Source organism: Poecilia mexicana, unplaced genomic scaffold, assembly GCF_051168715.1.
Source record: "Poecilia mexicana isolate PSO_F unplaced genomic scaffold, ASM5116871v1 scaffold_18, whole genome shotgun sequence".
Lineage (NCBI taxonomy): Eukaryota > Metazoa > Chordata > Actinopteri > Cyprinodontiformes > Poeciliidae > Poecilia > Poecilia mexicana.
Window position 1 is genome coordinate 24,030,566 of NW_028263387.1, and position 15,272 is coordinate 24,045,837.

At 41.7% G+C, this 15,272-nt stretch overlaps 1 protein-coding gene across 1 annotated transcript; it reads left to right on the plus strand.

Moving 5' to 3' along the window:
• The first annotated feature begins 1,796 nt into the window (after positions 1–1,796).
• LOC106909888 (uncharacterized) lies at positions 1,797–14,641 on the plus strand. The gene is made up of 2 exons (XM_088016156.1): positions 1,797–2,196; positions 11,081–14,641. Exons 1-2 carry the CDS (start codon positions 1,860–1,862, stop codon positions 12,892–12,894), a joined length of 2,151 nt encoding a protein of 716 aa, XP_087872282.1. The 5' UTR covers positions 1,797–1,859; the 3' UTR covers positions 12,895–14,641.
• The last annotated feature ends 631 nt before the right edge of the window (positions 14,642–15,272 follow it).

Consider the following 15,272-nt stretch of genomic DNA (forward strand, 5'->3'; position numbering starts at 1 on the left):
AGGTGCATTGGCGTTTCTGATACGGGTGACATGTTGTGGGGGGGCGACACCCCCAGGCCCTGCCATCAACCAAGGATGTGAATGTGAACAGTGCCCAATGCAAACCCCACCAATCCTGCTCCTCTTTCAAAGTTAGTTTATTGACCAGGTGAGGGTGTATTTACATTGTTATGCAGTTTTGTGCTATTAGTTAACAATGGTTTCAAAATGACAATATTATCCTTTATTGCAATAATTACAGGGACAATTAAACGGCCAGCAAAATTTGTTATTACAACAGGCCTAGTTGTACTGAAGACCCCCACCAGTATCCCATTAAATACTGAAGTTAAAGACGGGCACACATTCTGGCAGGATTCATTCTGTGGGTTTCAGTGTTTTTGGAGTTCTGAACCATGTAGAACAGGGGTCCCCAAACTTTTTCCTGTGAGGGCCACATAACTTTTCCTTTCTCTGGTGGGGGGCCGGAATCAGTTTGTAGCAGAAAGTGTGACATTTGCAGGAGTACCTAAATGTAAAAATTTATTGTTTTCCAGAAAGCACAATCAAATAACCCTCTCTGGGTTCTTCACAGAAAAAATCCAGGAAATAAGACTATTTATGAAATAAAGCCTATAATAAAGCTATAATCCTCAGATTTCTCTGCCGCTCCAGGTTTTCCACAATGATGCAGCAGCAGCAGAGGGGGGCGGACAGCCAACATTTGAGTCATAACAGGTCAATTAAATATCACATTTAATAAGGTTGAAAAAGAAAAAGTTGCCAAGTTTAGATTTAACTGAACTGATTACAGTAGTTTACGAACGGTAACTGTAACAGTAAAAGTGCCGATCCTTCGTGTCTGCTACTAGCATGTGCTAAATGAAAATGAGCGTCTTCTTCTTCTTCTTCTTCTTCTTCTTCCTTCAACGGCAGCTTGCATCCATTATTGTTGCACTACTGCCATCTATTGGATCCTAATATCTATACCTCAAATTCTCATAATGATCCCAGTATTATTTAAAAAAACGAAAAATCTTCTTTTCCTCCTTAATGCTATTTAACTGATCAACAACATTCTAAAATTTCAATTCCCTATTGAAACCTAATTCCGTTTTAATGGGCACTTTCTTCTTTTATTTCCAATTTTGACTTCCAATGATTCACTTCCTGCTAAAGAGCCCCCTGGTGGTTGAAGAAAAATCCACATATAAGCGGCTTATAGTCTGGAAAATACGGTATATGAAAAAAAAAATCTGAATGCTCAGGGGGCCGGACCAAATGTGGAGGCGGGCCGGACCCAGCCCACGGGCCGTAGTTTGGGGACCACTGTTCTAATGTATAGAATGAGTCTGTAAATCTCTACTACATACTTACCACATCACTGGTGTATAATGTTCATAGATTCCTGACCGTACATTACGGATGCTGTGGAAATATTATGAAATGATTTTGTTGAATGTTACATTTATGGGGCACCAGCAACCCTCCCGACCCCACTGAGGGTCAAGGGTGTAAAGAAAATGGATGGATGGATGTAATATTTTCTTCTCATAATTGACAAAAAAATAGGTTTGGAAACATCCATCTGCGTGTAATTTTTCTATATACTGTGTTTTACTCGAGTGAATTAAGTTACTAAAATAAATTAACCTTTCAATAATATTCTAATGTATTTAATATAAGTGTATGCTAAGACATGATTGAGCGGAAAATTCACAGCGGAACAAAAAAACTCGCCTACAGTTTCTTCAGTATCGCTAAAGGGAAACACACGGAAAGGGAAACACACGGAAAAGCGCAGACCACGCGGTAGCGTTAGTCATAGGTCTGCTCACAGGTCTAGTGTTTTGGGTGAATACGTGAGTATTTGCAATAAAATGTCTTCAGTTCAGCCTCAGATAGAGTTTATCAACGAGCAGGTAACTCCTGCTGAAGAAACATTCACCGAGTTTAAAGAAATCAACGTTAAGTCCGAGGAAGAGATGGACGATCAGACAGAAATCAACGTTAAGTCCGAGGAAGAGACGGACGATCAGACAGAAATCAACGTTAAGTCCGAGGAAGAGACGGACGATCAGACAGAAATCAACGTTAAGTCCGAGGAAGAGATGGACGATCAGACAGAAATCAACGTTAAGTCCGAGGAAGAGATGGACGATCAGCGCAGACTGATGGGTTTCACTCGGATACGGAAAATCATCCTTCAACGTATAGGTACGAAATACCTTAATTTTTACTGATGATACAGGTTAAAGGGAATTGTAGACAGGTTATTGAGATCTGAACTCAACGAACGCTGAATGCTGCTTCTCTGTGTTTGGTTCTGGTTCTGGTTCTGGATCGACGTATATTAGGTGCAGACATGTTGGTTGTATTGTTTAGTTGCTGTTTTAACACGTGGCGGACCGCGGTAAAGCTAGCCGGCTCCCTGCCAGCATGCCTAGATGGGCCCCATGTGGGGAAAAGGAGGGCAGACTATATGGGTCCCATATGGGTTTGTCCGCGGGTTCCATGATGGCCCCACATGGGTTTGCCCATGTAGGGCCAGAGCCCACATGGGCCCTGTATGGGCCCTATATGGTGGTGGCCCACATGGGTTTGTCCATTTAGGGCCCATGTAGCGCCCATGTGGGCTGTGGCCCTACATGGGCAAACCCATGTGGGGCCATCGTGGAACCCGCGGACAAACCCATATGGGACCCCAGCACACAATATACAAGTGCGCGGTCGCTCAAGACATTATGGTACACCCATTTACGTGCTGCTTTCACAATAAAAGCGCACATCCGGTCCATGTTTGAGCTACTCAAATCCGGCCGCAGCACTTGCAAACAGAAAATAATATATGCTAAGAAACTAATACAAAACTAATACTATATATATATATATATATATATATATATATATATATATATATATATATATATATATATATATAGTCATTTTTATCTTTTCCCCCTAAGTTGCCGTGCCCATTGCTGAGAAACTCTCTGTTTCCAAAGACTGCTACCACTTCTGTGTGACAGAGGGACACCTCTACAAGAGAACCAGAAAGTGGCAACCAGATCTGATGTGTAATTTCAAAATAAAACCCTATCGAAAAAGTCATTTTTTATCTTTTCCCCCTAAGTTGCCGTGCACATTGCTGAGAAAGTCTCTGTTTCCAAAGACTGCTACCACTTCTGTGTGACAGAGGGACACCTCTACAAGAGAACCAGAAAGTGGCAACCAGATCTGATGTGTAATTTCAAAATAAAAGCCTATCGAAAAAGTCATTTTTTATCTTTTCCCCCTAAGTTGCCGTGCACATTGCTGAGAAAGTCTCTGTTTCCAAAGACTCCTACCAATTCTGGATGACAGAGGGACAACCCTAGAACAGAACCAGAAAGTTGCAACTAGATCTGATGTGTAATTTCAAACTAAAAGCTCTTCAAAATAGTAATTTCTATCTTTTTCCCCTAAGTTGCCGTGCACATTGCTGAGAAACTCTCTGTTTCCAAAGACTGCTACCACTTCTGGGTGACAGAGGGACAACCCTAGAACAGAACCAGAAAGTTGCAACTAGATCTGATGTGTAATTTCAAAATAAAAGCCTATCAAAAAAGTCATTTTTTTATCTTTTCCATCTAAGTTGCCGTGCACATTGCTGAAAAACTTTGTGTTTCCAGTGACTTCTCTCACTTCTGGGTGACAGATGGACACCTCTACAAGACAACCAGAAAATATCAAACACATATGATCTATAATTTCAAAATTAAATCCCTTTAAAATAATACGTTTTTACTTTTATATACAAAAATAAGTAGAAAATGTAAAGAGCTGCCTCATTCAATCATCTTATTTATATACAGATTTTTCTATAATCTCCTATACATGTACTACTTATATACAAACCAGATTTCAAAATAGGTGTGACACTAAACAATTTGTGAATAAAAACTGAATGCAATGATGTGGAGGTGGCAACATATAACATTTTATTTGTAATAGAACAGATGGCAAATCAAAAGTTTAATCTGAGTAAATGTAACATTTTACAGGAGATATATGTTGAGTCAAAATTTCACAATGTCTATAAATCCCAAAAAGTTGGAACACGGACATTTTTACCACACTGTGCCATCTCCCCTTCTTCTTACAACACTCAGACATCTGGGGACAGAGGAGACCAGTTTCTCAAGTTTAGAAATAGGAATGCTCTCCATTCATGTCTAATACAGGCCTCTAACTGTTCATTCGTCTTGGGCCTCTTTGTTGCTCCTTCCTCTTTATGATGCACCAAATGTTCTCTATAGGTAAAGATCTGGACTGCAGGCTGGACATTTCAGTACCTGGATCCTTCTCCTACCATGATGTTGTGATTGCTGCAGAATGTGGTCTGGCATTATGTTGTTGAAAAATGCAGGGTCTTCCCTGAAAGAGATGACATCTAGATGGGAGTATATGTTGTTCTAGAACCTGAACATAGTTCTCTGCATTAACGGTGCCTTTCCAGACATGCAAGCTGCCCAGGCCACCAGCTCTCATGCAACCCCATACCATCAACGATGCAGGCTTCTGAACGGAGCGTTGATAACAACTTGGGTTATCCTTGTCCTCTCTGGTCTGGATGACATGGCGTCCCAGTGATCCATAAAGAACTTCAAATCGTGACTCATCTGACCACAGAACAGTCGTCCATTTTGCCTCCCTCCATTTTAAATGAGTCCTGGCCCAGTGCAAACGGCTGAACTTGTGGAGCTGCTTAGAAATGGCTTCCTCTTTGCTCTGTAGAGTTTCAGCTGGCAGCGGCGGATGGCACGGTGGATTGTATTCACTGGTGATGCTTTCTGGAAGTAATCCCGGAGCCCATACTGTTGTTTCCTTGACAGTGGCATTCCTGTTTGAGGTGCAGTGACGTCTCCTCTGTCCCCAGACGTCTGAGTGTTTTAAGATGAAGGGGAGACGCCACAGAGTGGTCAAAATGGCTGTGTTCCATCTTTTTTGGGATTTATACTATAGACATTGTGAAATTTTGACTCAACATATATCTCCTGTAAAATGTTACATTTACTCAGATTAAACTTTTGATCTGCCATCTATGTTCTGTTACGAATAAAATATTATATGTTGCCACCTCCACATCATTGCATTCAGTTTTTATTCACAAATTGTTTAGTGTCACACCTGTTTTGAAATCTGGTTTGTATATAAGTAGTACATGTATAGGAGATTATAGAAAAATCTGTATATAAAAAAGATGATTGAGTGAGGCAGCTCTTTACATTTTCTACTTATTTGTGTATATAAAAATAAAAACGTATTATTTTAAAGGGATTTAATTTTGAAATTATAGATCATATGTGTTTGATATTTTCTGGTTGTCTTGTAGAGGTGTCCATCTGTCACCCAGAAGTGAGAGAAGTCACTGGAAACACAAAGTTTTTCAGCAATGTGCAAGGCAAATTGGTGGGAAAAACATAACAAATGACTATTTTGAAATGCTTTAATTTTGAAATTACACATCAGATCTAGTTGCCACTTTCTGGTTCTGTTCTAGAGGTGACCCTCTGTCATCCAGAAGTGGTAGCAGTCTTTGGAAACAGAGAGTTTCTCAGCAATGAGCATGGCAACTTAGGTGGAATAGATCTAAACTACTACTTTAATGGTCTTTTATTTTGAAATTACACATCAGATCTGGTTGCCACTTTCTGGTTCTGTTCTAGAGGTGTCCCTCTGTCATCCAGAAGTGGTAGCAGTCTTTAGAAGCAGAGAGTTTCTCAGCAATGGGCACGGCAACTTAGGTGGAATAGATCTAAACTACTACTTTAATGGTCTTTTATTTTGAAATAACACATCAGATCTGGTTGCCACTTTCTGGTTCTGTTCTAGAGGTGTCCCTCTGTCATCCAGAAGTGGTAGCAGTCTTTGGAAACAGAGAGTTTCTCAGCAATGGGCACGGCAACGTAGGGGAAAAAGATTAAAATGACTCTCTCTCTCTCTCTCTCTCTCTCTCTCTCTCTCTCTCTATAAAAAAAAAAATTCCCCTCTCACCCTCCGCGGGTGGTCTCTTTCATCCTCTGAGCTCGGGTCCTCTACCAGAGGCCTGGGAGCTTGAGGGTTCTGCGCAGTATCTTGGCTGTGCCTAGAACTGCACATTTCTGGACTGAGATGTCTGATGTTGTTCCTGGGATCTGTTTGAGCCACTGCTCCAGTTTGGGGGTGACTGCCCCGAGGGCCCCTATGACCACAGGCACCACTGTGGTCTTCACCTTCCAGGCCTTCTCCAGTTCCTCTCTGAGGCCCTGGTATTTCTCCAGTTTCTCATGCTCCTTTTTCCTGATGTTGTGGTCACTTGGTATTGCTACATCCACCACAACGGCTTTCCTCTGTTCTTTATCCACCACCACAATGTCCGGTTGGTTCGCCATTACCATCTTGTCTGTTTGGATCTGGAAGTCCCACAGGATCTTAGCTCGGTCATTCTCCACCACCTTTGGGGGTGTTCCCCACTTTGACCTCGGGGCTTCCAGTCCGTATTCGGCACAGATGTTCCTGTACACTATGCTTTCCCTGCCAGCATCTTGCACCCTGCTGTTATGTGCTGGACTGTCTCAGAGGCCTCCTTGCACAACCTACACCTTGGGTCTTGTCTGGTGTGGTAGATCTGAGCCTCTATTGCTCTGGTGTTTAGTGCCTGTTCCTGGGCGGCCAGGATGAGGGCCTCTGTGCTGTCCTTGAGTCCAGCTTTCTCCAGCCATTGGTAGGATTTCCTGATATCAGCCACTTCAGTTATTTGTCGGTGGTACATCCCATGTAGGGGCTTGTCTTCCCATGATGGTTCCTCCAGCACCTCGTCCTCTGTTCCCCATTGTCTGAGACATTCGCTGAGCACATCGTCCGTTGAGGCTTTGTCCTTGATGTATTTATGGATCTTGGATGTTTCATCCTGGACAGTGGCTCTCACACTCACTAGTCCTCTGCCTCCTTCCTTACGGCTTGTGTACAGTCTCAGGGTGCTGGATTTGGGGTGGAACCCTCCATGCATGGTTAGTAGCTTCCGAGTCTTAACATCCGTGGCCTTTATCTCTTCCATTGGCCAGCTAATTATTCCGGCAGGGTATCTGATTACTGGTAAGGCATAGCTGTTTATTGCACGGATCTTGTTCTTGCCATTGAGCTGGCTTCTCAGGACTTGCCTTATTCGTTGGAGGTATTTGGCTGTGGCTCCTTTCCTTGTGACCTCATCGAGGTTGCCATTTGCTTGTGGTATTCCCAGGTACTTGTAGCTGTGCTCTATGTCTGCTATTGTTCCCTCTGGGAGTGAGACCCCTTCTGTGTGGATGACCTTCCCTCTCTTTGTAACCATCCGGCCACACTTCTCTAGTCCGAATGACATCCCAATGTCAGTGCTGTAGATCCTTGATGTCATCCATGTAGAGGAGGTGACTGATTGTGGCCCCATTCTTGAGTCGGTATCCGTAGCCAGTCTTGTTGATGATTTGGCTAAGGGGGTTCAGGCCTATGCAGAACAGCAGTGGGGACAGAGCATCTCCTTGGTATATGCCACATTTGATGGACACTTGTGCAAGTGGTTTGCAGTTGGCTTCAAGGGTGGTTTTCCCTTCAATGATCCAAGTGTGTGGCATTGAGTCATAGGCTTTCTTGTAATCAATCCAAGCGGTGCACAGGTTGGTGTGTCGGGTTTTGCAGTCTCGGGTGACTGTGTGGTCTTAGCTGCTATGATGCCTGACATGAGCTTCCATGTTGTAGAGAGATGGATCAGGATTGTGCGCACTTCAGTTAGCCATTCAGGGTGAGTCCCATTCTGTAGCAGCTGGTCATGGAGGGCGTCTTTTCCATGATGGATATTGGGTCTCATAGTTGCTCTTATAGCCGAGCATTTCAAGGATCACTGATGCTGAGTTGTATATCAGCTCATTGGTTTCTGTTATGGTGTTGGTAGGGATTGTTCTCAATGCTGCATTCACATCTTGAATGAGACTTTCTGATGGTACTTCACTCAGCCGTTGTAATTGGCGTCGGGGTTGCCTGGTGTTCATTCGGGCCACGATTCTCTCTCTCAGGTCAGTTGCTGTCTCGTTCAGCTTTGATAGTTCGTTCATTACTGGGGCTGCATGCCCAGTCTCGGGGTGGGGAGTAGTTAACTCCCCCCTGACCTTACCTTTGGGCTCCTCCCTTTTGCCGTAGCATTTGTGTTGTACCTCGTCAATCTCAAGTTGTGATAGCAGTTGCCGTTTGCGGATGTTGGAACACTGAGCTACTAGTTGTTTGGCAGTCATTGTAGACTGTGGGTGTCGAAGTAACCATTCCACCCTCAGTCTTTGCATGTAACCCCTCTGACTAGGGTTACTTGAGTAGTAGCATTCCAACAGATCCATGTTTTCATCTCTCGCCCATTTCCGTCTTGTTCCAGTAGCCCATTTTTCATCAAGGTGCTCTGGTTCCCCAGCACCTGACGCAGACCTTGTTTGGCCGGGCGACGTCTGAGCCGGCATGTTATGCGTATCAATGTCTCTCATGGTATGAGGTAGGCTATATAGCTCCAAGGGTCTTGCCTAAGGACCCACACTGCATAGCTCAATTGCACTGTTGTAACTCGCCCCAGCCCGGATTCGAACCCCGGTCTCCCGGGTGGTAGACTGGTGTCTACCCACTGAGCTATACAGTCAGCTCTATATATATATATATATATATATATATATATATATATATATATATATATATATATATATATATATATATATATATATATATATATATATATATATATATATATATATATATATATATATATATATATATATATATATATATATATATATATATATATATGAATGAGCCGGCTAGCTTTACCGCGGTCATGGCGGTATTATGCTGAGAAACGCATCCCTGCCACAGGGCCGTGCAGAGGCCACTAAAGGGGCAGGTGCTCAACAACAAAAAAAAGGGCACATCTTACTGCCTTCTAGGACAGAATATTAACAAAGCCTCTCAGCTTTCAGAGTTTAATAAACAATGATAAATTACAAAATTGTGAGATATACAATCAAAGCTAACGAACATCTCTATATAGAGCATAACACTATGTATATGTAAGATATTTTTATTAGTAATTTCTTTCTGCAGGTCAATTTTGTTATAGGAAAGTATTGCAATATTCAAACCCGCAATTTAGCAAGATATGTAAATCAGAGCTGGACCACCAGACATATTTTGCCTTTACAGAATTACACTATTAAAAATATAAACAAGGGCACAAAGCAACCTTTTAGTGACTGTAATCTATAAAACAGAGCTGCCTCTTTGCTACACTTGAAGTGGAGATGAAGATGGTCCATTCAGGAAAGCAGAGCTGCATCAAACTTAATTTAAGAAATACAATTTCTTAATGTAGTATAGTTAATTATTTTTACATCTTTCATACTCCTGCTAATTGATATTACTGGACTGGACAGAGCCTATTGGTCGCTATGTGATTCATTGTGTCCAGAAAGTCATTTTATCCCAATACAGGACAAGGAGAAATCTGTCACGAAAATATTAGTAGCGCCATAATTTGTTATTAGATATACTATTAAATACGACTTAAAATAAAGTTTAGAAAACTGATGTTTGATACATTATCCATGATACAAATCTATAAACAGTTTAGTTTATGTTAGTTCTGTCAAGATGCAAGGAGGGGTGAACTTCTATTTATATCGGTCAATCGTTTTATTTTAAATATGCTGTAGGAGCCGTAGTTTGACGACTGTTATAAATATCACCACGTTTTGCAAACACAGGGGATTAGCTCAGTTTTTGTCGCTTGTTTTTAGGAACTGCAGCGGCTGCAGTGTGCCACAATAAAGGTACAATAAAGCTGATAAACAGGTGAAGAACCAAACTAGACAGAACCACTTCTGATTGTTTGCCAAGCCAAACATCCAATAAAAGTTCCACCAAACCACTACTGGAGGCACTGGGGTCAAGTTTCTAGACACGGGCAAAAGAAGGTTCAGTGTCCAAACTTATTGATTGTTCTTGGTGATTTATTTCCTCTTTCACCAATTACAGAGATCAAACTTTCCTTTGTTCTCATGCTACCTCTCTTGCTCTGGTAAAAACCATCGGCCCCAAACCCAAATGCCTGCTGGTCCTTCACCATTCATCCCCCCCTGAATACGGTCTTTACACCTTTATTGAGACATATAAATCAAAAGTTTTTCAGTCAGTTTTTGATGAACATGTTCTCCGCAGATGGTTCGAAATTCCCTGCTTTTTCTTTTAACACCATAATAGCTTCAAGCATTACAAAACAGGGCAATTATGTAGAACATTTGATATCCTTAATATCTTAATGTTCTAGTTAATGATGTTCACGAATGAGGGAAGAAGGGAGCGGGAGATCGACAGGCGGATTGGGGTAGCGTCTGCCGTGAAGCGGGCGCTGTACCGGTCCGTCGTGGTGAAGAGAGAGCTGAGTCAAAAAGCGAAGCTCTTGATTTACCGGTCGATCTACGTTCATACCCTCATCTATGGTCATGAGCTCATGAGCTTTGGGTCATGACCGAAAGAAAGAGGTCCCAGATACAAGTGGCCGAAATGGGTTTCCTCCGCAGGGTGGCTGGGCTCTCCCTTAGAGATGAGGTGAGAAGCTCGGTCATCCGGGAGGGACTCAGAGTAGAGCCACTGCTCCTCCACGTCGAGAGGAGCCAGTTGAGGCTCGGGCATCTGGTAAGGATGCCTCCTGGACGCCTCCCGATGAGGAGTTCCGAGCACGTCCCACCGGGAGGAGGCCCCAAGGAAGACCCAGGACACGCTGGAGGGACGATGTCTCTCGGCTGGCCTGGGAACGCCTTGGGGTTCCCCCGGAGGAGCTGGAAGAAGTGGCTGGGGAGAGGGAAGTCTGGGCCTCCCTTCTGAAGCTGCTGCCCCCGTGACCCGACCCTGGATAAGTGGAAGAAAATGGATGAATGGATATCTTAATGTTGATGTAGGTGGGCCAGGGGGTTTATAATACACTGGGGAAAATCCATTTTTGATGCATCAACAGGATAAAGTGAAGGATACTTTGATTGACATTTAAAAGTTTTTGTTTTGTGTTTTTGTCCAGATCTCGCACAATGCTGTGTGTGGAAAGAGGAGGAGGTTCTCAGTGAAACAGAACCACAGAGGAACCAACTCATCTCTCATGGCTCTCCAGAAGCTGAGAACCAGGATCAGGAAGGAAGCAGTTCTGAAGACCCAGGAAAAAAGACAAAGAAAGAACAGAAACAAAAGGAGAAATGTGAGAAAACCAAACAGCAGAAAGGCAGAACTGACACTGAAAAACCAAAAGACCACAAGAAAGCTCAACCAGGGAAAAACTTATATTCTTGTAAAGTTTCTGATAAAACATTTTCTCAAAACACTTCCTTGACGAAACACATGATAACTCACACAGGAGTAAAACCTTTCACACATCTCAATGCTCATATGAAAGTTCACACAGGTGAGAAGCCTTTCACCTGTGATATCTGTGGAAAGAGTTACAGTAATAGACAGAGTTTAACTCAACACATTAGAATTCATACAGGTGAGAAGCCTTTCAGTTGTGGTATCTGTGGAAAGAGTTACAGTAATAGACAGAGTTTAACTCATCACATCAAAATTCATACAGGTGAGAAGCCTTTCTCCTGTGGGACCTGCGGAAAAAGTTTCTCTGATAAAGGTAACTTCAAAGTTCACATGAGAGTTCATACAGGGGAGAAGCCTTTCACCTGTGGTATCTGTGGAAAGAGTTACAGTCGTAGACAGAGTTTAACTCATCACATCAGAATTCATACAGGTGAGAAGCCTTTCACCTGTGATATCTGTGGAAAGAGTTTCTCTAAAAAAGAACAGTTCAATATTCACATGAGAATTCATACAGGTGAGAAGCCTTTCACCTGTGATATCTGTGGAAAGAGTTACAGTAACAGACAGAGTTTAACTCATCACATCAGAATTCATACAGGTGAGAAGCCTTTCACCTGTGGTATCTGTGGAAAGAGTTACAGTGACAGGGGTACTTTAACTCATCACATCAGAATTCATACAGGTGAGAAGCCTTTCTCCTGTGGGACCTGCGGAAAAAGTTTCTCTCGAAAACATCCGTTAATTGTTCACATGAGAATTCATACAGGTGAGAAGCCTTTCACCTGTGGTATCTGTGGAAAGAGTTTCTCTAAAAAAGGACAGTTCATTGTTCACATGAGAATTCATACAGGTCAGAATCCTTTTTTTTGTGGAACCTGTGGAAAAAGTTTCTCTCAAAACAACCATCTCAATGCTCATATGAAAGTTCACACAGGTGAGAAGCCTTTCTCTTGTGGGACTTGTGGGAAGAGTTACAGACAAAGATGGACTTTAACTCAGCACATGAGAAGTCACACTGGTGAGAAGCCCTTCTTATGTGGGACCTGTGGAAAGAGTTACAGTTTCAGAAATAATTTAACTCGGCACATGAGAATTCACACAGGTGAGAAGCCTTTCCCCTGTGGGACCTGCGGAAAGAGTTTCTCTCGAAAACATCAGTTCATTGTTCACATGAGAATTCATACAGGTGAGAAGCCTTTCACCTGTGGTATCTGCAGAAAGAGTTACAGTTATAGACAGGTTTTAACTGATCACATGAGAACTCATACAGGTGAGAAGCCTTTCTCCTGTGAAACCTGCGGAAAGAGTTTCTCTCATAAAAGTCATTTAATTATTCACATGAGAACTCATACAGGTGAGAAACCATTCTCCTGTGGGACCTGTGGAAAGAGTTTCTCTCGAAAAGACTATCTAAATCATCATATGATTGTTCATACAGGTGAGAAGCCTTTCTTTTGTGGGGCTTGTGGAAAGAGTTACAACATTAGAAGAAGTTTAACTTGTCACATGAGGACTCACTCCGACATCTGAGGTGTTGGGAACAAAACATCTCAGATCCATTTTGGCATCAGATCGAATGGAGAAAATGTTAGTCAGGAGAATGTTGAAGGCTGCTAGTGTTTCACTGTGACGGTCTTTTTTCTGTTGCTCTCAGCGAAGACATGCTTTTTTCCTCTGCTCCCTCCCTACCCTGGCCTCCCCTACTTTGCTGTTTTTGTACTGTCTTTTCTATATTTTTGGAGCCTTTCTTTGCACATCCTCCAAATCTACTAATTATGTATCTGCTCAACCAATTTCTCTATGCAATTTCTAAAATTTTCTAAACGAGACGTCTGGGCACATGAGAGGCCTCTTGTCCTGCGGGATACAACCTGGATTTATTCATAACAAGATTTCTACTGTTTGCAGCTTGTGGATTCTTGGCTTATCAACAAATTTGTGATGGTCTTGGCCAAACTAGCAAACACTGTTGGTGTGGACAGAGACGCAAGTCGGATGTGAGTCTTGCTGAGACTCGCAGCCTTGCTGAGGACTCGTAAAATTCACTAGCGGGATGGAACTGATCTTGGAGAAGTTGCTAGTTTCGGCTCAGTGGAGCGACCAAACTAATTTGGATAATTGGGAACTGAGATGTATTGAAGAGAATTTAGGGAAGATTGAAATTCATAATCTACCTGACCTAAGACATTCCATTTCTGAATTGGCTTCCCCTGTGTGACCTTAGAAGGGCAGCATGTTTCCAATCTCCTTGAAGATATATAAATCCAAATGCAGCTGTGGAGCAGCTGCATTTGGATTTGAATTTGCATGTTATCAAGGCAGGGATATGCCTTAATAACGACTTAACACACTTCTGCCAGGAGGCTGAGCAACGTGGTTTCATAGCCCTGTGATGTCATCGCCTTGACTTATGTCTTTTTTTTGTCCTTTGTTTTATCTAAATGTTGCCATTTGCCCTAATGTGTCCTTTCCTATTTTTTTTTTAAATCTTTTGTTAGAAACTGTGGAGTACTGACTTTTAACCCAGAAAAGGAATTAGAACAAACCTAGAATGCAGAAAAAAATTCTTCCAGAATAGGAACTTTGACTTATTATTACTTGGAAACTATGGAATACTCATTACTTTTACAAATTTATAGCACACTTGGAAAGTCCAGAGAATACTTGTACTGATTTAGCAGCCCAGAACAGGGATTAGAACTTGGAATCCAGAAAAACGACCTTTGCAAATTTTTAGACTTCTTATATATTCAAACCAGAAAAGGAATTAGTTATAAGTAATACTTACCTATCAATCCTGAATAGGAGTATCTAGTTTATTTAGTTTGGATAAATATTTATGGCTTTTTCTTCTTTTGCTCTTTCCTTTAGGTTTGTTATTTTGTTTTTTCCTTTTAACTACTGTAAAGCATTTTGAATGGCCTTGTTTCTGAAAACGTGCTATATAAATGAAATTATCTTTACCTTTCAGTGTCTGACCAAGATAAACCTTAGGTCTACTTTTGCCTACCAGCTTGTTTTTCTTAATCCAGCTTTTTGTTTTACTTAGTCGTATTTGTGCTTAAGATGCCCATCAGTATCCCATTAGATACTGAAGTTAGAGAGTCACACATTCAGCAGGATTCATTTCTGTGCATTTTGATTTTCATGGAGTTCTGTACCTTGTAGAATAATTGAGTTTAGCTTTTACATTTATTCCATGTCTGACTGAATGTTAATGTACACTAGTATTTTGAGCAGAACGTTCTTTTTAATAAATGTTGGTTTGAAAAAATAATGCTGGATTGTTCAGTGATTGTCATTGTCATTAACTTTTGCCATATTTTTAAACGTCAGCTTTAAGTAAAGTATCTTGCAATTGCCCCTGTTTTATTGTCAAAGCAGAACAGCCAGGAAAAACAACAGAGGTCGTAAAACATTTAACCCAAACAACCAGCAACCCAGTTCCAGATGTGATATCTGATCTATGGTCTGAGCCCGGTTCAAATCTAGGTCAAACTGTCAACAAAGAAGAAGAAAGATAAACATAAGACAAAATATGACTGTTAGGAGGTATTCTGGTTGATAAGAATTTAAGGTCTGGGAAACACAGAGTTAACTGTCTCACATGAAGATGAACAGACAGTCCTGACCTCCAGGTCAGTTCATACACACATTAAAAAGAGAACACTTTAAACTGAAAGTACCAAAAATCTCTATCAACAATCCTCATCCCTCTCTCTCCTCCTGTTCCTTTAACCGATTCTGGTGTTGGGTCTTCGGTGATTCACACCATCCTTTAGCCATCGTCCATGTAGTTCAAGAGTAAAAATAGACAACAAGAAAATAACTAAAATCTTCCCTTACAACTCAGCTGTCAAAACCAAAACAGAGTTGTACCAAAATTTGGTTTGCTAAATTTGGTCCTT

Bases quoted from the DNA above. Each gene is read 5' to 3' on its own strand.
- LOC106909888 (XM_088016156.1), top strand. From the start codon at position 1,860: ATGTCTTCAGTTCAGCCTCAGATAGAGTTTATCAACGAGCAGGTAACT. The intron at 2,197-11,080 runs GTACGAAATACC...GTTTTTGTCCAG, and splicing joins AATCATCCTTCAACGTATAG to ATCTCGCACAATGCTGTGTG.